General features: G+C 32.9%; 2 protein-coding genes across 5 annotated transcripts; both read right to left on the reverse strand.

Moving 5' to 3' along the window:
- Positions 1-2,158: 2,158 nt before the first annotated feature.
- Positions 2,159-14,872, reverse strand: REV3 (recovery protein 3). 4 transcript variants are annotated; one of them, XM_016350032.3, is made up of 24 exons: positions 14,608-14,872; positions 14,407-14,489; positions 14,153-14,210; positions 13,920-13,969; positions 13,634-13,746; positions 13,452-13,494; positions 13,268-13,336; positions 12,967-13,080; positions 12,685-12,856; positions 12,458-12,549; positions 12,201-12,379; positions 11,960-12,104; positions 10,215-11,706; positions 8,739-8,960; positions 8,128-8,423; positions 7,696-7,838; positions 6,979-7,570; positions 6,464-6,610; positions 5,840-6,115; positions 5,252-5,359; positions 4,759-4,964; positions 3,560-3,863; positions 2,831-3,442; positions 2,159-2,616 (listed from the first exon to the last, which is right to left on the reverse strand). In XM_016350032.3, exons 1-24 carry the CDS (start codon positions 14,747-14,749, stop codon positions 2,443-2,445), a joined length of 5,832 nt encoding a protein of 1,943 aa, XP_016205518.3. In that variant the 5' UTR covers positions 14,750-14,872; the 3' UTR covers positions 2,159-2,442. The 4 variants fall into 4 exon arrangements, with proteins under 4 accessions (XP_016205518.3, XP_088346055.1, XP_088346053.1 ...); XM_088489929.1 differs by having other exon boundaries at positions 12,685-12,852; positions 14,608-14,869; XM_088489927.1 differs by lacking the exon at positions 14,153-14,210 and having other exon boundaries at positions 14,608-14,864.
- Positions 14,873-15,916: 1,044 nt separating this feature from the next.
- Positions 15,917-22,816, reverse strand: LOC107645896 (putative linoleate 9S-lipoxygenase 5). Its single transcript, XM_016350033.3, has 9 exons — positions 22,445-22,816; positions 19,260-19,552; positions 18,931-19,174; positions 18,166-18,504; positions 17,999-18,084; positions 17,807-17,914; positions 17,414-17,721; positions 17,068-17,331; positions 15,917-16,824 (listed from the first exon to the last, which is right to left on the reverse strand). The coding sequence occupies exons 1-9, from the start codon at positions 22,635-22,637 to the stop codon at positions 16,071-16,073; spliced, it is 2,589 nt and encodes an 862-aa protein (XP_016205519.1). The 5' UTR covers positions 22,638-22,816; the 3' UTR covers positions 15,917-16,070.
- Between the last annotated feature and the right edge of the window lie 2,034 nt (positions 22,817-24,850).

The following is a 24,850-nucleotide window of genomic DNA, read 5'->3' on the forward strand; positions in this document are numbered from 1 at the left end:
CTTGTGCTTCGCTGTTGCTCACCGTTTCTCACTCTCTAGGTCTGCATCGTGACTCCATCTCTGCACTACACAAACACAATTGTGCTGCATCTCTAGGCTTGCAGCTAGCTGTCATGGTTTTGTTCCATTCAGGTTTTATTTTCTAAATTTTATTGCTTGCCTTTTATGTAGTTTAAAGATTTAGGCAGTTAGTAAATTACAGTGCTTTGATTATGGTTCAAATTCAATGTTCATGGTTGTTATTTAGGAATAACATAGAAAATTAAAAGTTAATAACAACATATAGTTGATAACTAAATTAGGGACATAGTTTTATTCAGGGACAACCTTAGTAATTTGATTATTTGATATTCTTGATTTAGGTACCAAATATATGAGAATGTTGCTTAAAGAAAATGATAAATGATGATTTTGATGAAGATGATGAAGATGTTATTGATGTCATAGAAGATGAAGATATTAGAGGATTTCAATTTAAGTTTATTAGAAGTTTAAAACTTTTAGCTGTGTGTTGTATGTTATACTAATTCCATAAATATAATTGTAAAGGATTTGAACTTGTGTTCTAAAATACTTGTTATAATGTGTGCTACTACTTTAGTTTACTATGTGCTTTAAATTTGATATTGTTAATTTTAAATGGCTAGATTTGAGTATATATATATATATATATATATATATATATATATATATATTGAAAAAATTTTGTAATAGGTAAATTCGTACAAGTTTATGAGTTAACTCACGAGTCGAGTCTAGGTTAGCTCTACAAGTTCACTTAGACTCACGAATTTGACAACCTTGATTGTCGGCATCATCATCAACCTCACTTGCATGCTCCATCACCTCAACAAGTAGAAGCAACAACGAGTTATGGTGGAAGTGGGTTGAAATTATTGTTGGAGCCATGACTGCTTGAGGTCACAAAATCAAGTTGTCCCATTTGTCGTTGCATTGATTCTGTGAGTAGAAGGGAAGAAAGGAAGAGAGAGAGGGAAAACTTACTGATCAAATTAAGGAAGAGAAAGAAGAAAAGGGGGGAGGTGAGGAGGAGGAGGGTGGTGGTGAGATTGGAAAGGTATGATTGAGTGTGGTGGCAATCAGGTGGTGGGGGGTTCAGACATTAAGGAGGAGGAAGAAGAAGAGGAGGAGGGAGGAGTAAAATGACAACATTTAGGCGCAAACAACAAAACAACGTCGTTTAATCGTGCCAGGTCATCTCTTCAGTGACAAAAATGGACGGAGGGGCCAACTTGAGTCACGCCTTAAAGTTTCAGAGTACAATTTGGGTCAATTGAAAATTGGAGGCTAAATTGAGTCGGATCTCAAATTTTAGGGGTCATTTTGAGTATTAACCCCCTCATGCTCCCACCTCCCATCATAGTTTTGGAAAGCTTCGATTAAGAGGAAGAAAAAGAAGAGTAAGAAGAAGAGGAATACAATCTAAACAATTGGGGATGAATTAGGGTTTTATAATGGGATAGGGACCAAATTGAATCCAATTGCAATCTTGTCACGTCATCTAGCCGTTGGGAACCTTCAGTGTGGCAAGGAATAGCTGAATCAGCACTCTGTAAGCTAAGTCAACACCGAAAATAAACTCAGGGACTATTATGATGTTCGGAGCTCAATGTGGATGACCACTATGAGGAAATTGGAACTTCGAGGACTAAATTGGATAATTGAATGAATTTCAGGATCACTATGAGGATTTACTCCTCCAACCCGACAGGCAAATGACTAATCTGTCACGAATCAGAACTCTATTTAAGAGTTTGTCATTGGCCAATGGATTGTTGCATACACAAAACAAGATTCGAACTTCCAACACTTGCTTAAACGAACTAGTGAACTAATTATTAGACCAACCCAACTTGATTTAATTTGTCGTTATAATGTAAAATATTTTATATAATTGTCTAATTATATTCGTTTAATAATTCATGGAATTAATATAAAAATCAGTTGTTTTCGTTAATTCGACTTTATGCGATCATGCTATTGCTATCATTCGATTCAATTCACTAAGAGCTTGTAGGTGTTAGGTTGCATTAAATAGAACTATTTGGGGGTTGTTTGACTTTGTTTCTAGGCTATATGTAGAACTTAAGCAAATGACATAACAAAAACAATCGACGAAGTGTGAAAAGCACATAAATATTACAAAAACAATACGATTTGATTGTTAATTTATTCTTCTGTGAGCTTTACAAATCGGTGATTACAAAAAGAACAAATATACATGTTTCTCTTGGGTTACATGGAATGAACATAGAATTACAACTCAAAAGGAGAAATGAAGGTGAAAATACAGAGTTAGTTACAGAAGAAAATATATACACGGCAGTAGTGCCGGCAGCAGCAGCAGACCCCTACCAAACTAATGTCATCAAACCCTACACGATTTACTTCAAGAATCACGACCTTTTCAGTTTTTAGAAATTAGAACCATTCTACCGTGCATTTCGGATAGAAGCCTTTCTCTGCAGCGACATCAGTGGCAGCTAATAATTCTTTCTGAACTTTCCGCCTCTCATAGAACACCGTGCATGCAATGGACGTGCACTTCACCCCACTTTCGAGAAGCCTATCACCGCCGCCACAGTGGTGACATATCTATAACAGAATAAAATCCACAGCTATGATCACAATTATAACAACTAAAACGTATCAAATTTAGAGGACTAATAGAAAGGAGCAAAAATTCAGAGGAACTATAACTACATTGGCGCAGCAGCTTTTCATTTTCAAGCAATTTCTTCCACATGCAAATATGCTATCTCAAAAGGATTACCACAACAGGATGAAAATTTAAAAGAAAAATACTTACAGCAACAAGATGTTGCATCTCTTGCTCCAACTTAGAAGTTTTACTAATCACTGCTGTTGCAGCAGCTGCTTCATTTTTGGAGCATTGACTACACAAACGTGCTGAAGCCTGGACCAACTGCCCACATACTATACAATGTTTCGAGAGATAGTAATAATCAATTCTGGTTCTCTGAAAATTTGAAGAGAACTTATTCTTTACAGATGCTTCCCTTACGGGGCGGGGCATCTCTAAAAACCACTGGATCAGGTCAGCGCCAACAAGGCTAAAGACACGCTGCAAGGCTGGTATTATTTGCTTGTTAATGTAATATAAATCATTTATTCTAAATGGAGAATCAATTGCCAAGACTTCCAATGGATCCACAACCATATCAGACAGGCGGGCTCCAGGCTCACCGTGGATTACAACATAAGGTATTCTCTCAGCATATCGTGGTTCTGCCCTACGATCAGATCTCATTGCCTTAGTGGCCACAATTGCAGCAGGAGGAAGTGAAGAGATCCTTCCACTGTAGGTACCCAGACGAACCTCCTTTGCAAAGACGAAATCTTTCAGGGAGAATCTTCCAGAAAGTATCCTCTTCCACTGACGTTGCAAGTAACATTTGACCTGCAGGCAGCAAACAAAAAGGTTGTAACCATGGCATTTGCACCGACTTCAGACTACCTAAGACTAAAAATATGGGATAACTGAAAGCGGAGTTCCAACTCATTGATGTCATTATACCTCCAATAAATCCTGATGCTGAAAAAATAATCTCAAAGACTGTTCCATTATCTTTGCAACTGCACCACACGTGTCCCTGCGGATTGTCTCAATACCTTTAGCATCAAAAACAGGTTCAATTTGTTCAGGGCTTTCATAACTGTAGCCAACATATCGCTTCTTTGTCAGGAGGAAACAAGGTTGATAAACTTTCTCCATCTTCAGGGTAACAGGACTAGGATTCATAGCAGTGATAGCAGAAGCAATCTCACTCCCAATTTGGAAAGATTCTTTGATAGTGCGTCCTTTAAGGAGGACAAACATACTGCAGAAAGACAGAAACTTTACCAAAACAGTTTTTCTTTTCAGCCCTAATACTTTACTAATCATTTCTTCATAAAGAAATAACAATCACAAATCACCGAGAAATAGACAGGTTCTAAAGACATAAGAATTCACAAATGAAAAAGCTTGATTTGCAATTATGCAGTTACTAACAGAAATCTTTCTTAACATCTGAGGACAATCACAATATAGTGACGCACGGCCAGAGGGAAATCATGCATAATATATAGTTTTCTATTTCATTGTCATGGGGAATATCTTTGGGAATTTCAGCAGTTATTTTAGATAGTTAAAGAATACTTCTGGTTCTTTTTCTTGTGTGTGTGTGTTTGGAGGGGAGGGGGGAGGTTTGATAAGAAAAGGAAAGAGAAAGGTGAAAAACCTATGAAGAAAACAATAGGGAAAAAGAGGAGGAAAGAAAAATATATCAGCTCAAAGAGCACCTCATGAACCCAATCCCTTTGCAATGCTAACCCAGAACTCATAAAAAGTCATGAGCATAAAGAGCCTAATGAAGCCATGTTTTAGAACTAAAATACTAATAGGATATATATAACTTAAGAATGTTATACTCCCTCCAGTCCCACATAAATGTATAACAATATGTGAACAGTTGATTATCATTTAGGCAAATCTCAAAAGAGGTTATTATGATTAACTCTAATTAGATATACTAGTGGATTAATAGACACTAATCCACTCATTTATTTATTTATTAAATCGTGTAATAATAAAAAATATAAATTGATCAAGATGGTAAGTGCTTTGTTCTCTTAATAAATGATCTTTAGGTACCAATCTTATAAATAACAAAATATCTGTGCACCAAAACCTCTCCCAATCCCCTTTATATATAGTAGATTGTACAGTGATACCTATCAGTATCTCCGTAAATAACTCTAGCATTCCACTTTTCATGTAGATTTACAAATGAGATCGCCCTCTCCAGTGTACTACGGCCACATTGAACAATACTGTCTGCAAGTTCTGCACAAGGCATGCGACCACTAAATCCAGCAGCAGTGTAACCATATGTTACATTGGATATGAGTTTCAATGCCAGCTGCCTTGCATTAAATATCTGAAAGAAAAATTGTACTAATTGGCGATTTCTTCCTCATAATGAATACAGAAGAACCACATCTTTGAAACAGATGTCAGATGCAACTAAATACCCAAAATAAAGTAACTTATGAAGGCAAAAATATTTAAAATGCATTCATTTAGAAAATAATCTTTAAATTTCTAAACTTATCTTTCAGAAATTTCCAGATTGAAAATATGATCTTTTTTGTCTTTACTATTATACTAGTAGTATTAAATAAATATACAACTAGGAGTTATTAAATCCAAGTCACAAGATAATACCCGCTGAAGCACTTGCTCTGAGGGAGCCAACTTTTTAATTGCTTGTTTCACCATTATTCTGGTTGACAAGATCTCTTCCAATAAGCGGGGAAGCACACCTCTGCGAACCTGAATTACATTAAGTTATTTCATACTCTACATAAATGAGTTATGCAAAAATGTTTCCATAACAGTTTGTCAAACAAAAGAAGGGGGAGGTGATGGAACAAAACGCTCACATAGTGATCAACTAAACAAGAAGTAATTCCGCAATATTTAGCAATTTACAGTTATATCAAGTAAATGTCATTCATTCAGCTTCATTGATATTAAGTTCAAAACTCCTTCATTTTGCAATGGAATATAAAGGAAACAGGCCGCAGTGGTTTAAATTTTAATACACAAAATCTCTAGAAAAAATATAGACGGATTTCCTATAATCAATTAATCATAAGCTAGCCCTATCATTTGCAATTTACAGTTCTGACGAAATCAGGCAGGTTTCTTAATATTAATTAAATCCAGGACTCCAAAAAAATGTAAAAGTCAATAGGTCAAGAAAACTGGGTCATGTCTACTCAATAGAAACATAAAGACCGATTGAATCACCTTGGAAGGTACAAACATAACACCATTTGGAGTGAGCAAAATTTGATCTTTCAAATACTGAAGAACATGTTGCTCTGGCGAAAATGAACTGACCCCAAGCGTGTTAGCCTTCGAAGCTACAACTTTGCCAAGACACGTACAAAAGCAAAGGTTGTATGCAATTATCATAGATGGATATAAAGATTGAAAGTCAAATACAACAACAGGATCAGAATAAAATCCTGACTCGGGTTCCATCACTAGAGGCAGGCACTCCATGGCAGGTTGAGAAGCAACCTAAATGAAGCAACAATGAGCAGTCAAGTCCTTGGATTTGAGTAAAGAAACCAGCATTCAATAGAAGACGTGTAAAATGCAACTAGTTTAGTAAATAAGATTTACTAATTAATAGAACATCATCCAACAGAAATTATAGAAAAACAAAAATATACAAAACCAAATAAATGGATACCATAGAAACTACAAACTCACAATTTCACATCATTTTAGGAAGGCAAGTGAAATACACAAGTAGAATGAGTAACAACTCAACATTGAAAAAATTAGAAGAAAAGACCTCCAGAATCTGCTCATTTTTACAATAGTCATAAGCATTTAACAAGAGGATGGAAAATTTATACAGACCTGTTGATTTCCAGGTGAGATAGCAAGATAGTTTTGTGTATGGGCCAACCTCAATAACATGGATTCAACCCGATATTGTGAACCACGTGATAGAACAGAAAAAAAGTCTATGCCAAAGACACGAGCAAGTTCTGATGTCCGATTCACCTGCAGCAGAAAAATATATATGACATAAGGAAAAACTACAAACTAGTGAAACCAAAGTCATAAAAATAAAACCTAAATTATTTTTGGAAATTGTAATCCTAACCATAGATTAACAAATATACCAGAATCTGTTACTGTATCATCATCAATTAGCTTTTATAAAAGAAACTTAAACTAACTCATAAGCAACTAGAAAAGTATATGTAAAATTGCAAACATGTTTTGAGATTTCTAGCATGCCCAAACAAGGATAAAAATAAAACTCCTAATAGAATAAAATAGCCAAAAAGAAGTACTCAATCTATCTGCATATAAATATTCACCAAGAACAACCCCATAATGGAGTTAAACTTGCAATGCTACCATACCATATCAAGTTGGTTTAAGATCTCAAGGTTCAGCTTTGTTCTTTCTACAACATATTTGATACACCGATATCTTGCTCGTCCAGGACCACTTGAAAACCATCTTGTCAGCACCTTGTTGTGAAAGAATGGAATTTTCCGCCTCAATACAGCTTCAGCTACAGCTTCAATCGAATATAAGTTCAGCTTAACTTCTCCGCGGATCAGCCGCCATACATTAAGGACAATTCTGCCACCTACATGAACTCCACTTGCATGTGTCCGTCCCCATTCATCCTCAATTATTGAACTTCCTTGTACACAACAATCTATACTAGGAGTATCAGGATCGTCAAATTCCAAGATACCTTTTCCGGAAATTTTCACATCTTCAGAAGCAACCGATGAATCAGATGGAGTTCGTGACAAACTGTTAAGTAATCCTAAACCAAATCGTGAAGCCCTTTCTGCCAGGAAACCAAGAGAATACCCTTGAATATCCCAGCCCATCAAAATATCAGGGTCAGATGAAGAGACAATATTTATAAATTCCTTTAACAAGTGCTTTTCATCAGAAAAGACCAACACTTTGCAGCCTACTAAGCCATCAAAACTTCTGAAAACAAATGAAGAAACATGATTTTAAAGAAATATAGAATATAATGGAGCATAAAATCTGTCACCTAATACTAAAAATAAAGGAAATGAGTAAAGGATGATACAAAGTAGACAATATCATACCTCTGACAAGGTTCAAATTTATTATGCAAAAGAACAAGAACTTCAATAATAGAATCACAATCATTCTGAAAACCAAGAGCTACAATGTTGATAGCATCAAACTGAGGGTCAGGTAAAAGGTCTGCTCTTGATTCAGCAAGGACCTACCGATATTGATGCAAAAACTAAGTCAGCTAATATGGTTGTTTATCATGCCCATCTCATTTAAAGCATAACCAGTGATTGACCAATTTAATGCTTGTGTATAGGAATAAGTTACGTATCTAAATCTCACTGAATTGTAGGCACAAGTTAATTTGAGATCCGTATACCAAATTAAATTGTTCAGATCAGAATCCAGCATGCAGATTCCAGAGACAACAAAGAACTCTCGACAAAAGTCTACATGACTTTGCATGTATAAAAATTTTAAGAAAAACATTATCCAGGTACCTCTATACTGAGTAATGTCAATTGCTGTCCACATCCAACACTTGAAGGGTCTCGAAAGCCAATTTGACTCAGAGGGGTAGAATTTGATTTCCTCATAGGGCCTGATATCTGTGAATTATCCTGTGAACCATCTGCACTTGCCTTCACTCTTTCTGTTTGTCCTTCATTAATGCATGATGGTTTGACTGGTTTCTTTTCTGCACTACTATCATCATAAAGCTTAGGCTGGAGAGTAGGTCCAGAAGTGTGTTCAGGCACATCCTTGGCCTCTACTTCAGTTTCTTGACTTGTGTGATCTGAAATATGCCCCAAGTCAAGCATAAATTAGCACGATTAGAAAAGGTATATGGTGTACCCTTGTCATAATCATTACAACCAACAGGGTAAAGAAAAATCAACAAAATTCCAAAAAGATTTCCATTTAATCACTTATATCTCTCTTTGAATACTTAAATTGATTCTTTAAAAAGAATAAAAAAGGTATAGCTTCATATGTGAGGGTTTCATTCTTTTCATTACTATATTTTAGTAAGCAAATAAGACAGGTAAAAAAGAAAGTCATTTGTCATCTACGAAATGCTCTTTTGGACATTTAGTATATAGTTATATACCTCTCTCATCTAGAGATAGCCATCTCTGCACACTGGTTACAGACGGAGGCAAAATATTAGGTGTAAGCACGTATACGTGAGAGCCATCATTTTGATAGTGGATAGCAACATCCTTTTTCCCATGAGATCGAGGAGCTTTGATTGCAACATATTTATTCCAAGTCTTCATCTCTTTCTGGGAATCCTTTGTGGAAATGGGAAGAAAAACATCCAGAGCATTCCCTTGATGAAATAAACAAAATCTAGTCAGAAATTTAATCACACAACCCAAACGATCATACTAGAAAATGGAAGAAGAAACAACATAATAAAGTCAACAACAACCAATCTGTCACACTACATGGAATTTTTTAAACAAGAAGAATTGAGTCTAGAGATTGCAAAAAATGCCTCACTTTCCATTAGATCAACATACTTCATAGGGATGATATGTTAGGGACTTGGGTATTATGGGGTGCTCAAAAGTCCCATGTCAGGTAGTATGGGATGCTTGATGTTGTATATAAGGAGAGTGGTTCTTCCCTCTCATCAGCTAGCTTTTAAGGTGTGGTTTCCCATTTTCCTTAGATACTTAACAATGGTATCAGAACGTGGTTGTTAGCGCCATGGAAAGGGCTACCTATAGGCTGCATTAAGGTGAATACCGAATATTGATAGCCAGTGGCAAAGTGGCTACCATTGGGTCAGTGTCGATAGAGTGAAGCTGCCGTGGATGTCGGCTCTCCAGGGACGGTGTATTGTTAGAGACTTGGGTATTATGGAAAGGGCTATCTATAGGTTGGATTAAGGTGAATACCGAATACCGAATACTGATAGCTGGTGGCAAAGTGGCTACCGTTGAGTCAATGTCGATAGAGTGAAGCCGCCGTGGACGTCGGCTGTCCAGGGGCAGTGCATTGTTAGGGACTTGGGTATTATGGGATGCTCAAAAGTCCCACATCAGGTAGTATGGGATGCTTGATGTTGTATATAAAGAGAGTGGTTCTTCCTCCTTATCAGCTAGCTTTTAAGGTCTGGTTTCCACTTTCTTCAGATACTTAACATTATATTTTGCCAAAATGTATATATCTTAAGGATAAGGAAAATGACATAGCCACCTAATAAATGATGGCTGATTAATAGTCAGTATATTAACACACAAACTAGGTCATCAGAGGTTCTCTTGTTTACCAATAGACATGAGAAAGGATTCACCACAATGCTTCTGGAGTAGAAATGGACCCAGAACCCTTACAATGTATATGACAGGATTCACCCTTGCAATGTATATGACGGAAATAGAATAAAAAAGTAAATGCAGGGGGCAAAAAGAACATGCAAGGCTAAAGGAGGTAAGGTTACAACCTGACATTTCATCACAGCTTGCAATGTATATGACAGGATTCACCCTTGCAATGTATGTGACGGAAATAGAATAAAAAAGTAAATGCAGGGGGCAAAAAGAACATGCAAGGCTAAAGGAGGTAAGGTTACAACCTGACATTTCATCACAGCTTTCCTCATCCAAATGTAAATGGGAATCAGGCATGGTTGGCAAGGGTAAAAGATTTTCAAGATTCTTGTCAGTTGAGCAGGTTTCCTTAGCTGCACTTACTTCAGTTAATTCCATGTGTTTATCCTTCAAGTCATCATCAATAGACTCTGAGACAATAGTCTTCTCACCCAGTAAATTTACACCATGTTTTTTATTATCAACTCTCTCATTAAGCAACACTCGTGTGTAAATTGCTGGAATTTGGCTTTCTTGTGCAAAAGATATGCTGCCATGAGAATCTTGATTCGTGCAATTAGGCTTGCATGACACTTTATTATCAATGGATGAGTTCTGTACACTGCTTGAAGATGCAGAATAAGTTTGTTGACACCTCTCAGGAGTTATGATTTTATAATCGGTATCTGTTCGCATTAACTGAACATCTGGAAAGGGATTTGGCATATACACTAAAGAACCTTGATTTCCAGAAGTCCTTAACAGATCACTTGCTTCTGGAGCCTCCATTTCATTTTCAGAAAAACATTCATCGCTTTGCATATCATCCTGTAAGAAACTATCCTTACCATCTGGAAGTGGCAGTTTCCGACTCACTAAATTATCATGATTGCTCAGTTTAAGATCACAATTTTTCAGGAGTTTTGTTTCTTCCTCGTTGGTTTGAATTGTGCTCAAATCCATTCGTTTTTTCCAAAGGCAGATATTTGATCCCTCATGCCTGTCCAAAACAAGCTTTTTAGTTGTCCCAGAATCGCATTCAGTTTGTTCAACTCGAAAGGATCGCTTCCGCCTCATCAAGTCCCGCAAAGAGCAGTTAACAAATCTCTGTTGTTTTGATTCTGAAACAGTTCTGCCCACATTTCTTGTAATACGAGCACTCTTTCTAACCCCATTATCAGAATCAGTAGAATCTCCACTTTGACTTTCAAATGGGCAAGTCACTTGCATTATAGCTTGTTCTCCTTTGCAGTTAACCTTATCAGCCACTGAAAAAGGCAAAGACCCCCATTGCTTACTCCTCTTATCTTTACTAACTACGGCTGTATCAGTGCTGTGCATGACATGGTACTCAGACAGCCTTCTGGATTCACTATTTCTCTCTGCTGCAGAAGAGGTTTCAGCCAAACTAGCACATGGAATTGAATATTCATCATCAGCTGAACCATCAACTTGGGGTATTATACTCTCAGTTGACACTTCAATAGGATCACCATGATCAATTGAACAAGAAGGCTTTTGCTTAGAAAACTTCAACTCAAGCATATCATCAACTGAATCTAGAATATCCTGACATTCCTTTTGCGACTCACTCTCATATTGCATATTAACTTTCTCCAGCAGTTTATCAATCGTTGCATCTGGTAGCTGGGGACTCAGCATCATTTCACAAACAAGTTCATCATCAGAGTTAATATCTTCTGCAGCTTGAGAAGTTGCAAGCCACTTGAGAAGATGTTGGGCTTCCCTTTCTGCAGCCTAAAGAGTAGAATATGGAAAATGCATGACATAATACCAATAGAATAGATTGTTTGGGGAAAAAAAAAGGTTGAACATATCTATCCCTTCAGCACCATTCAATCAAATAGATATAAATCAAAGAATATTTTTGAGATAAAACAACAGCACAACAAAGCCTTTTCCCAACTCCTAAATCTTATCTTCCCAAAATGAAGGGTGAGAATAATAATGTCAATTTATTTGTAGAAGAAAATCATGGATGACTCCTTGCCTTTATGTCCGACGATCCAATTATTTCAGATGAATGCATTTTGTCCACAGGCAACAAACTGAAGCTGTTATCACCCCCATCTTCGTGTATTTTGGCATCATTTAATGAACATGGTGGTGATGCTGAGCCTATTATGTCTGTTTCTCTGCAAAACAATTCAAGTGTTCTCCATCAGCATCATCAGGATTCACATGTGAGATTAACCAAAATTTTCATCATGTGAAAATTATTCCTCACAAACCTTAATTCTTTCTGAGAAGGAGTTAAAGACACAGTGGTTCCAGCTATGTTACACAATTCAATAAGTCTTTTCTCAAAGTCAATACCAGCAGAAAGAAGCTTCATAACATCTTCTGGAAGTGGTTTTCCAGGATCAGGAGGCATAGTAGCCTCATTAACTCCAGTCCTTTTCTGCTGTTCCTGTAACATAAGTCAATTGATTTAGCTAAAATTTAGACAATATAACATGCAAAATAGGAGGAGAGATTGATCATTTACCTCCCATATAGGTACAAGTGATTGAACCATTTTCACATCCGAGCATGTTTGTGAGAGAGATGAATACATTATAAATTGCTGATTAAGAATCTCTGCCAGAACACAGTATATATCATTAGAATCAGCAGAGAAAGCAGTAGCAGAAGAAAGCGGTACATATTCAAGTGTAGGTGTGTACGTGCATTTTGAGTTTGAAAGTGTTAGTATGGCCAAGAAACCAAACAAACCATCTACAGAAGCATCTCCTTCAAGCTCAGATGTGCTTTGCCTTTTAGGGCAGTAAGGCTTATTGTTTGATGAAGCACCAAAGTCATCGGCAGGTGACCACATCCAATCAGATGGGACAGTGGAAGATATCCACATCTTTGACTCCAAACATACATCAGCACCTGAGTCTGCCTAATGAAAAGATTATGAAATCAAACATAAATATGGAAATATATCAACAAACCAGGCAACAATTAGTAGGTAAACAAGGGCATTTTGACAACTTAAGAATTTCAACTCACCATTATGTGCTCGCTATAAATACTTGATTTCTTGTGAGAAGAGTCTGGTACAGGATGGCGAAATTTCATCTTTGTTAGGTGCAAATGACCCATGCCATACAAGTTGTAATCAACCTAACAAAAACAGGGGGGGGGGGGGGGGGGAATCGCCAGGTGAATGCAGTCAGAAGATAAAGATGTGGTTATGATTAAAGCATTAAAGCCATATAAGCAACAGAATCGACTTAATTTAAGAAGATAAAGATTTTGTCATGTTTAGGTAAGCCTACCAAGTTATAACAATTCATATGAAAGAACATACCAGAAACTGAAGAATATAGGGAATATGTGATTCATGAGGTTGTAAACATTTGTCAAGAACAGCACCAGCCTGGAAAGGAAAAGTCAACATGAAAGTTAATTCTCCGTATCATCAAACTAATGTATAATAGTTTCAAAAATACTTTGCATTAACAGACAAAATTCTTTGTATCCTGAGATTATACCAAGAGAAGATTAGCAGCACGGGAGACATCTTGCGGATAATATCTTAACCTCCAGTTAAGGCTTCCCTGTTTTTTTCTATGACGGCTTCTCATAATTTAAGTATGTGGCATATGCATGCCATGAAACTATGCATGTGAAAACATGTAAAAGGAAAACAAATAAATAAAAATTATTTGGATACAGGTATATCTTAACAAATAACTCCTCAAACGAGTGGTAACCATAGAATCTTCTTGCTCGTACAAGGCTGCAGCCATGCACATGCTGCCTTGTTGAACCAGCACTGCCTTTAAGCTGCAGGAGTTGAAATGAAGCTCAATTATGTCACATATTTATGTAAAAAATTATATATATATAAACACAGCACCATATTTATGTAAGACTATATATATAAACACTAGCACTAAAATGAAGGCCTAAATTTGATAGTTTTAAACTAATCCTAATCCTAACACATACAGTAATACCTGCAAGGCTTTCTCGAGAGAAGCAGCAACCTTATTCGTGTATGCATCACCTGTGCAATACCATAAAAAATTGCATTCCAAGAATTAAGTCACTATTTTTTGGGAGCACAAATGTTGGAGATCATTCAATATATCAAAAGCATCATCCAGATGCTTGAAATTGACCTTGAAACATACACACAAACACACTAAACTGGGACCACTAAATACACAAATTGTTAATTTGCCATCACCTTCTTGGTCTGGTTGAAGTGGTATATCCGAACATGGCACATACATATAAGGCAAGGCCTACAAACATATATACGAATACTCAATTCGAATTTAAAATATAATCCGAACATATCATAAAGTACAAAAGGACAGAAACAACGGTAAAGCCTGAAAAATAAACACGTTAATTTGAAATAGCAAAATTGGCAGCAATTGCACTCAGTAGTGAAATGGAACTAAACATGAAACTTAATTATGTAATCCGGTTTCTTACTCGGTGAATGTGCAAGCAAGTCTTCTGGCCTGAAGGAGTAGAACCATACACTCTTATTACAGGAACCTCCTTCACTTTTCCCCCTTAGTTCACAAAATTCAAACAGCGAAAGAAAGTCAACTATTTTATGAGAACGAAACAGATGCTATGAAAATTTGAAACACAGTGAACCCTAAAATTCGTTGTGGTTTTGGTACGTACCGTGGAAGCTGCTGTAACAGATATCGGCGCCTTGGATCGGCGGAGCCATGTAATAGTCGATGGAGACAATCCGAACACTGAAAATCTCTGAATTGGACTGCGAATCCGTCATTTTCTTCTTTCGTTCGTTTGAAAAATTCATCTCCAAAAGACGAAGAACGCATTCACCAGATGTCGCGCGAGCGAGGGAAAATTTTTTGGTTCATTTATTATTTTGGCGGTTAGAAGTTAGAATACACTAGACTAATACAAGATCATACACAACACTAGTACACTAGAGGTAGAAGAGTATAGCTGAAAATTTTTTTTTTTTTTGGTCATGAGGTTCCATTTTTAAAAGCTTCTCCAATACGCTCTCTCTTTTTTTTTAAAGCATAAGAACTGAACAGTTCATTGGGCCAATTTTCAGCCCAAAATAGTTGAGCATGAGATGAGACAAATTAGATTTTGGAAAATAAAATTGGGATTATCACTTATCTCAAAAATTAGAGTTCAGATCCACAATGGATAAATCTTTAACATGTCAATATCATAGACAACCAAAATAAATTCAATACAATATTTATACACCAAAAATCAATTATTAATTTTATCAGGTATCAACATATGTATTTATTATATCATGAATTTTTTGTTATATTATTCTAAACAAGTTTGATCATTCCTCGATTGTAAATTTAATTATTCTACTATACTAGATTTGATTATTATAATAATTAATTATTTAGTTAAAATAATTTGTGAATTATAAATATATGCAAATACATAGTACTTAATTTGTTATTTTTTATTTCTTTTGGTTTTTCACGATATCCCCAGTTCGGTAGGCCAATGACTGATCCGTCACGGATCAGTTTTATAGGGTTTGTTGTTGATCAATAGGTTATTGTATGTACAAGGTGGGATTCAAACTCCCAACACTTGCTTAAGCGAACTAGTGAGCTAACCACTAAATTAACCCAAATCGATTACATAGTATTTAATTTAGTGATTGATTTTAATATATATGAAATATTTTTTGCAAAAAATTAATAAATAATCAACCTAATTTAGTGAACATAAAAAATATATAATCATGTAGTTGGAAAAAAAATTATTCTAGTATGATAAATTTGACTATTTTAATTTATGATTGTTTTATTTTAAAATATATTTAAAGAGTTTAATTTTGATGCGTAAAACATTTTACATAATCGTTGGATTATATTTATTCTTTTGGATGATTATTGGTGCAGTCAATGAAAAAATAGTTATTTTTGTTAATGTGTGGTAACATAATTGGATGCATGTTTCTACGAGTTACAAGGTGTATCAAAATTAAATTTATATTTAAATATTTACTTGTTTATTTCAATCCAAAGAAACTCTACACTGGATGATCACATAAATACATAATCAATAGGATTAAATCATATATATTTATACATGGAACTACCAAAAGCAAAAGAGAGTAGGGAATCCTATCAAATGGAGACACTGTTAGGAATTCCCTTGCCTGTTAATCCACCTTCACTTGTTGGATAAAGCAATGTGTATGGCACCTTAACAGGTCCAACTCTGTTCTTGAGTTTCTCATCATTGTTCATGCTCACAATTCTCTTCTCAATCTCTGCTAGTTTTCTTCCAAATTTCTCAAAGGCTTCTAATGGCTCCAAATCACTTGTCCAGTTAGGAGAATCTCTTTGTCCAAGATACACTTCATCAGATGAATGCCTAGACAATATCTCTATCAATGAGATACCAAGAAGAGTTTGTAACTGTGCTGTGATTGTCTTAAGAAAAGCCTTCTCAGGATTCTCCACAAGTTCATCATATTCTTCTGTTCCTTCCTCCGGCATGAATCTTCTGCTTATGGTTGGCCGGTTCGGAAGGTAACCTGCATAAGGGTACTGTCCAAAGTTAACTGCAGCATGGAGTGCTGAAGCAATCCATATAACAATGGTGCAAACTTCAATGAGGTCGTCGCGAGTTTGCATCTTTGGCCACCAAGCCTCATCTTTCTTGTCACCATGACCCTCTGATTTTAGTTCCTTCCACCAAGATTGAAGCTCTTCGTCTTCCTTAACCGTCTTGTCCGCCTTGTAGTAAAAGGAACAATAGTCCTCCACCCATGTCTTGATGGCGAACCAAATCTCTAGTCCATCAACTGCATAAGGGTAATCCTCAATCACTAGTCTAAGGCCATGTGGAGCTCTTGAATCTTCGACAGCTATTCCTCTGAAAGAAATGGTAACAACTAGTTAGGAGCTAAGTAGTTATATCATTTGATAATCGGTTTTCTGGTGAGAAAGATCTTCTAAAGTGAAGAGACTTGTAAAGTAAACAACTTTGATTTAAGGATGATTAGACTCTCAGTTTCTTACTTTACTGCTTCCTCACTTTAGAGAAGCTTGATCCACATCTCAAAATGTTTTAGAATTGAATAGGTTAATTCTATAATGATTTCAAACACACTCATACCTTTTAAGAAGATCTGCTGGTAGTGCTTGCTCAGGAAAGACCCAATCCTTGTAAAGAACAGATGACATCTCCATAGAATACTTGGCTGGAAAGACTGTTAACTCTAGAATGCCACCAGCATTGATGAGGATTTGTCGCGCAAGCGCATTTATATTCATGGTGTCGCGAAAGTGAGGCTGCAAAAGTTTGTAAATAGGGTGAAGCACGCTGAGCCGTCTATTTGTAGCTATAACGAATGGCTCGATCACTGCATGAGTATGCAACCTATGAAACATGAACATATATCAGAATTTGACCTGAATGAACTATTTTTGTATTTGATTTACTTGGTAAAGTTATTTTATACCAGTGACTAATAAGTTGATGATTGCCTGAGTCATTTACTGCTACATAAGCTTTGGCTAATTGCCAAATGGAATTTTCAACACCTTGCTCTGCAGGTGTGTAAACTTTACTAATGGCACCATATTCATCTCCTTCAGGATGAGGCAAACTCAATTCAATGGCCAATGGCTTCAAAGTCCCATTATTTTGCAAGAAAAGAACTGTTCTGCTGGCATAAAGCTTTGTAGAAGTGTTGTCATTAATCCTCCTCACATATGGCATTAATGTATCATGGTGATCCAATATGAATAGCTTCTTTTGCTTAATTGCCTATTTAACCAATTTAAAAAGCAAATATTATAATGTGAATGTGAGTATCAAAGAAAAAATATTGTTGCAATATTCACAAAAATACCTCATCAACAGTGAGTCCATTTAGGTTGTTTTCTATGTTTTCCTTCCTTATTGTACTGTTTTGATTACCATAGATTTTAGGGTCTAGCTTGGATGTTGGTGGAAATTCCTGCAATTAATTTCTCATCATTACAATAATAAATGAAAATAATAGTCAATTAACCATAAACTACAATTAACTACCATAACTTACTTGGAGGCAACGAATATTGACAGGGTTTACACCAGCTAGCATTTCTCTTGCAAATTCTTCATCAGTTCTCCATGCAGACTTATCCGCTGCACCAAATCATTAAGAATGTCAACATTTTCCAGAAATGATTTACAAAATGCATGGTTTCTCTTTATTTACAAAGATACCTTGAATGACTTGAGGCATGGGATATTCAAGGAAGCCTCCACCATCAGTATTGAGAATTTCTTTGAGCATCTCTAAAGGGATGTTATCTCTAATGTCCTTAAGTATGCCCTCAGGAACCTTAATCCCACCTTCATAGATTTTAAGTACATCTTCGAAGCTATCAAACTCGTTTGGAGTTTTGTCAAATAAAGATTCCAACTCAGGTTTCAGGACTTGAACTATGGCTTTCAATGCATAAGCAAGAAAATCTGCCATTTTCAGGTGGCCAAATCTTTCATCCCTTGGAACATAAATGTCCAAGCTCAGCAAAAGATTCAATCTACTCTCAGTATTAACATCTGCTAACATATCAACATAATTAAAAACCAAATGTTAACAAAAATATTTCAATAAGTATTTGAAGCTATAGGACATAAATATAGATACATAGATAACAAAAATTTTATGTCTCCAAATAGAAACTACTTTATATTCACAAAAAGGACAAAAGATGTTTGGTTGCTAAAATAATGGATTAAGAAAAGAATTTAATTTTGATGTACGGTGTAAAACAGTTTTTCACATATATCTAATTACATAATATTAACAAAATAACTACATTTTATATTGACACTGTAAATATCCAAAATAACGATATAATTTGATGACTGTCATAAAAATGTTCTCTTTATGGCATCATAGTCTTTTTGTATTTGTGTCCTATAAAAATGTTCACACATAAATTTAAAGGAAAAAAAAAAACAAAAGCAATAGAGAAGCATAACCTGATGAACTGGGTGGTCTACCAGTTCTTCCTCTTCTAGGGTATGGATATTTACTAGAACCTCCTAGAACAGGACGAGCATATTCTGAACCTTTATCTGGGTTCCCCAAATCATTGTAATATGCATAATCATAAACTCTATCCCATTCTTGAAGCTTCCCTTTTTCATCATGTCCTCTTAAGCATTCAAGTTCTTCTTCCCTATACTTAACAAGTGCCTTTGGTGTTTCATTTGGAAGGTATGTCTGAAACAATAACAATAAAAACATCAACACCGCAATACTTATTTGAATATATACATAACATAACATTATATTGTAACTATGGTACCTTGTTGCTGAAGAAAATGCGATCCTTTTCATATTTATCAGAAGGGTAGACCCAAGAGTTGCAAATAAAGTGGATAGTACCATGGCCTGGAACATTTTCAAGTGTCAAGCTTCTTAGATAGAACTCACTGTGATGATGATTTCTAATTAAGAATGCACCAGGTGTTCCTATATCTTCATCCCAATCAAATGTAACTTTGAATGCTGATTCTCCTGCTGTTAAGGGTGTGAATGTTGTAATCCAATCTTCCAAATATGCTGCCTTCCCAAGTGTTCCTTCTTCCAATGCATTCTCTTCAATATTTGCAATTGTAATAATAATTCCATTAGTTTTTTTTATCAAGATAAAAAAAAATATATCATTTCTAATTAAACACATATAGTCATCGTATAAAAAAAGTCAATGTATATATTTTAATAAAAAAAATACTATATTGCATACCAAAATCCACTCACTAAATCAGTCATTAAATAATATATATATATATATTATTTAATTTATTTTTATTTTATATTTTATTATATATTTTATTTTAGTAATTAATTTGGTGGTTGATTTTTTGTGTATACAATATATGATTATATTTTCATAAATGAAACATTCCTATGAAAATTGAAAATATTTTATTTGAATAATTTTTTTTCATGATATATTTATAAATAAAAAATAAATTTAATTTTAATACATTGTCAATATAAAATAATTTTATGTGTGCATTCAATCAATAATTATGTAAAATAATATGAATAATCATCTTAAAAAATGAATGTAATTTAATAATTATGTAAAATATTTTATACTAATAATGCATTAAAAATTTAAAATTAAGTTCATAACAAATATCATAAAATCTTTTTTTTAAGGCAAGATTTTTACTCTTTTATTTATTTTTTATTTTTTATTTTTTGGGTATATAATGTTTTTACTCTCTTATTATTGAGTCTGAATTTATATGGACTCTTCAATTATGATTTAGATAAGCAAACAAACAAGGCACTGAGTCATAGTTGGACTTGGCCCATTGATTTAGCAACTTTTCAGATTTTTCATACTACGAGATTTTGAATATTTCGCAGGACCATTTTGTTTCTTTCGCAAGACCAAGACAAAAGTTCTACGTTGACCAGCAATTAAAGAATAAACTTTTGTTTCATATAACACGTCAGCATCTTCATCTCCTTCTGGGCAAAAAGCAACCAATCTTCAAAACGAAGTGTGGTGATCTAAAGGGGAAAAGAAAAGGAAAAAAAGAGGGTGCTTCCTATGGCTTTCCGGGAAGGAGAATATATTTTTTGTATTCACATTGACCCCACAAAAATCACTATAAAGAATAAAAGTGCCACAATTTTTGCACACATGACAGAATGTGAATAACTGAGTAAGTGTAACAAATACGACTACCTTTATTCATTTGTGTTTTTCTAGCCACTTAACAACTTCGTTTATTTTATGGTGATATGTGAGATTACTTGAAAATAGTTAGAGAATCGTTTAGTAAAATATATTAAATTATTTAATAATTTTTAACTAGTAATTTCTCATAAAAATAATATAAACACAATACATTAGTATGTTAGTTTAATTTTGACTACAATCATTTAATTATATTTATTTTTTAAATAATTATTTATACAATAAATAGATAATTTTGTTATTTGCTAACATATGATACGTATAAATTAATAGTCAAATTAGTTCTTGAAAAATAAAACACTTTTTAAATTTTTTTAAAAAAAATTATCAATCAAATTAATTCTTTAAAGATTATGAATTAATCATTGTCCTTCACTTACTTCATTAATAATTTTTGTCAAACGATTGATGATATGAAATATTAATTGATAACATACATGACATCTAAAATATTCGATTAGATGCTGACCAAATATATTTTAAAAATTTATTAATTTAGTTGCTAAATATATTGGGAATAGGATTTATGTTGTAATTGGAGAAAACAATTAAATTAATAGATTTTTATAAATATATTTAGTTAATGTTTAATTAAATATATAAAGATAAATATGATTAATTTTTAATTTTTGATGGATCAATTTAATCGAAAAAAATAAATTTTAAAAATATTTTATTTTTCAAACACTGCGTTGACTATTAAATTCTAACATAAAATTTTTTTACAGTAATAAATAGTATATTAAAATTAAATTTATACCTTACATTGTGAACAAATTTATAATTTTAATTTATATATTAAACTTTAGACTTATTCTTTATCTTTTACCTATTCCCAAGGTATAAACTCAAAATCATTGATTCTAGACTAAAGAATTTACCCTCTTAATTGATTTCGTATCATTGCTATTCTACACAATTAATATTTTTAAATGATAACATAAAAAAAAAAAGTACTCCTAATAACAAAATTGGCTTGCGGTTGCATGACTTGAAACCCATTAATTTCGGTTAATTTATTCGGCTTTTTTATTTTCAATGTGGAATATATATATATATATATATATATATATATACGAGTTGCTTAATTATGTTTTTATGAATTAACATATATAACAATTAAAAAAATTGAAATAAGATACTTCGTTTAAATTTTTCATATTATAAATTTAAAAATGTTATTTACATAACAAAATCAGTTATTAAAATTAATTATTATATATTTATTATTTAATTTATTTTTAATGTGTATTTTATATTCAAACGTATATTTTATATTAGTTAGTAATTAATTTTGGTGTATATTTAGTATAGATGTTATAACACATGGAATTTCCACATTGTTATAGCTAGTAAATCTTGGCTTCTTGCTTGGGGTGAAGAAAGCAACAATGCCTTTGTAAAAAAAATGGTAAAAACTTAGATGCAGTAGACCTCACGTGAAGTTGATAGCTGAGAGCCGTTAGATGAAAATTTAGTTAAATTAGTCAAATTATTTAACGGCTCTCAATTATCAACTTCATGTGAAGTCGACTGCACCTAAGTTTTCACAAAAAAAAAAAAATCATAACTTGGCAGCTTCAGAATCAAATACCCCCACATTGATGATTCGATCCATCACTGGTTAAGAAGAATAAAAGATAGTAGAACCAAATAAAGTGGAAATGATAATAATAGAGGTTAGTGGTAGAGGATCCTAATTAAACCCTATACTACGTTATCCTCAAAAACAAATATATATATTTCAGAAAAATGATGATTATGATACTGACCAGGATTAACGTTAGTGGCACTTATGAGTTGAAGAGAAACGCGCTGTCCCACAAACTCATGAACACGATCAAGAATTGAAGCAGTGAAGTCGTTGAAGTCCAACACATTCTTCTTCATCAACACCACTCTCCCTCTTATCCTCTTATCTTCTTCATTATTACACGCCAAACAATTCACTACTTTCTTCAACATCGTATATATATATAACTTAGCTTCTTATTATTATATATGATCAACCGTACCAGAATAAAAACTAATAAAGAGTAGTAACAATTTAGTAACAACTAACAAATTAAGAATATACAAGAAAGATATATTATTATGAATATGAGAGACCTGAGAGAAAGGGCAAGTAATATAAATTAATGCTTGAGAGAAGAGAGTTATTGGTGTGATATTTATAGAAGAAAAAGGCTCTTGTGTTGGGCAAGTAAACATTAAGAAAAAGAAAAAGAAAAAAGAATTGATATGTGATGGCTATTGGATACCCGGCTCCACATTAATTCCATTCAATAAGAGGCTGCCACTTGTTATATATCCAACAACCTATGGGATCGGATTTCATTCTTTTCCCCTCCTTCATTTAATGTCTTTGGTTTTGTTATATTTTTTTCATACATTTTCATTTACTTTTTTCTGCACAAGAGGTGGACATCAGCATATATATATATATATATATATATATATTTGTTGATATTAAATTTTAAATTTTTTTAAAATAAATTAGCATAATTATAATAAAATTTTATATAATTTAATTAAATATATCAAATTAAATATAATTTAAACATAATAATATACACATAAAATTTCAACATATAAATTAAAATAAAATAAATTAAAATTATTTATACAACTTATATATAAATAAAGATATTTAAGTAATTTTTTTTCGTAAAAATTTTGCACGAGTTCTCGTAGATAAATACTTTAATTTTCGTCTCCTGTCTTTATTTATTCGTGGAAATGGATCTCTATTTTCGTAAAAATTTTATAGGTCTTCATTCGTTTTTTTTTATGCAGATACCTTAATAGTTGTAATTTTTTTTTTATCCATAATCGCGTCTTTCTTTTTTGTCAAGTCTCAATTTTGTATGTGTAGAATCAATTAAGATATATAGTTTTGGATTTTATATATATATTATCAATTTGATTTTGATTGATTATATTTTAAAATTAAATATTTTTAATGTCATGACAATTTTTTTATTGATATGGGACATAAAAAGGTTAAATCATATATTAGGTTGTTTTTATAATGCATCATATGCAAAGTTATTGTAAATTAATCAAAACGACAAAAAGTACAGTAATGCACTACTATGTATTAAAAATATAACTATTAATAATATTTTTTTTATTAATTTAAATTTTTAGAATGAGTAATTTTATTATATGATATCATAATTTCGAAAGATCTAAAATTCAATTATTGGTAATTTTAAAAATAAAAAAATAATATAAGATAAATAAAAAGAAAAAAAAGTCTATGAAAAATCAAATAAATCTAAAAAAAAAATTACTTAAAAAAATGTTAAAAATATAAAAACATTAATAATATTTTTTTTATTAACTTAAATTTTTTAAATGAATAATTTATGACACCATGTACAAGCCTATTAGCTTACGAACTCAAATACAAAACACGAAACACAAAATCTCATATACTTGCGCTCTTGTGCAATCAAATTAAAGTATTTCTTCAATAACTTGTGTTTAATTGAATTAAATAATTCTATATATAATAATTGTTCCTCTAAATTAATTAAGATGTAAAAATGCATGTTACTTATAAGAAAATTCATGTTGAATGAACTAAATTTATATATTTATGTATATAATAAAATTACTTCTCCTAAAAACTTAATTGATAAAAGAAATAACATAAATAGTTAATCTCTAATACGTTTTTTCAAATAATAATTTTATTAAGTTTATTTAATTTTTTTATATAGACCTTCTTTTATCATGTTATTTGTTTTATATTATTTTTCTTTTAAAATTTATTAATAATCAAATTCTAAATATTTTAAACATAAAACTCTAATATATATCATATTATAAAACTACTTCTTTTTAAAAACTTAAACTAATAAAAAAACATAAATAATTATATCTATAACAATTTACATAATAGATAATATACATCTCAATCGGTCAATCCAAATATTATATTATAAAATTATTATGATGGCTTTGGTCACAAAATAGGTAGTCAAGCATTCAATATATATCCATCATCAGCATTCAGCAGCCTTATTATTTTATTTCGTCAACCCTTCAGCCCACATATTCAGTAAGATTATGTTAGAAAATTGCCAATTTGCAATTCTTTACGAATATATATTGTGCGCACTTTATTAGACTCTATTCACTACTAATTTTATATTATATATGATGTCTTA

Source organism: Arachis ipaensis, chromosome B6 (genome assembly GCF_059453495.1).
Source record: "Arachis ipaensis isolate K30076 ecotype BB chromosome B6, ASM5945349v1, whole genome shotgun sequence".
Taxonomy (NCBI): domain Eukaryota; kingdom Viridiplantae; phylum Streptophyta; class Magnoliopsida; order Fabales; family Fabaceae; genus Arachis; species Arachis ipaensis.

Bases quoted from the DNA above. Each gene is read 5' to 3' on its own strand.
- LOC107645896 (XM_016350033.3), bottom strand. From the start codon at position 22,637: ATGTTGAAGAAAGTAGTGAATTGTTTGGCGTGTAATAATGAAGAAGAT. The intron at 19,553-22,444 runs GTCAGTATCATA...CAAATATTGAAG, and splicing joins TGCCACTAACGTTAATCCTG to AGAATGCATTGGAAGAAGGA. The intron at 17,915-17,998 runs GTAAGTTATGGT...AATTAATTGCAG, and splicing joins TCAATATTCGTTGCCTCCAA to GAATTTCCACCAACATCCAA.
- REV3 (XM_016350032.3), bottom strand. From the start codon at position 14,749: ATGAATTTTTCAAACGAACGAAAGAAGAAAATGACGGATTCGCAGTCC. The intron at 7,839-8,127 runs GTACCTGGATAA...CAATATCGGTAG, and splicing joins TGACATTACTCAGTATAGAG to GTCCTTGCTGAATCAAGAGC. The intron at 2,617-2,830 runs GTAAGTATTTTT...ATTCTGTTATAG, and splicing joins AGATGCAACATCTTGTTGCT to ATATGTCACCACTGTGGCGG.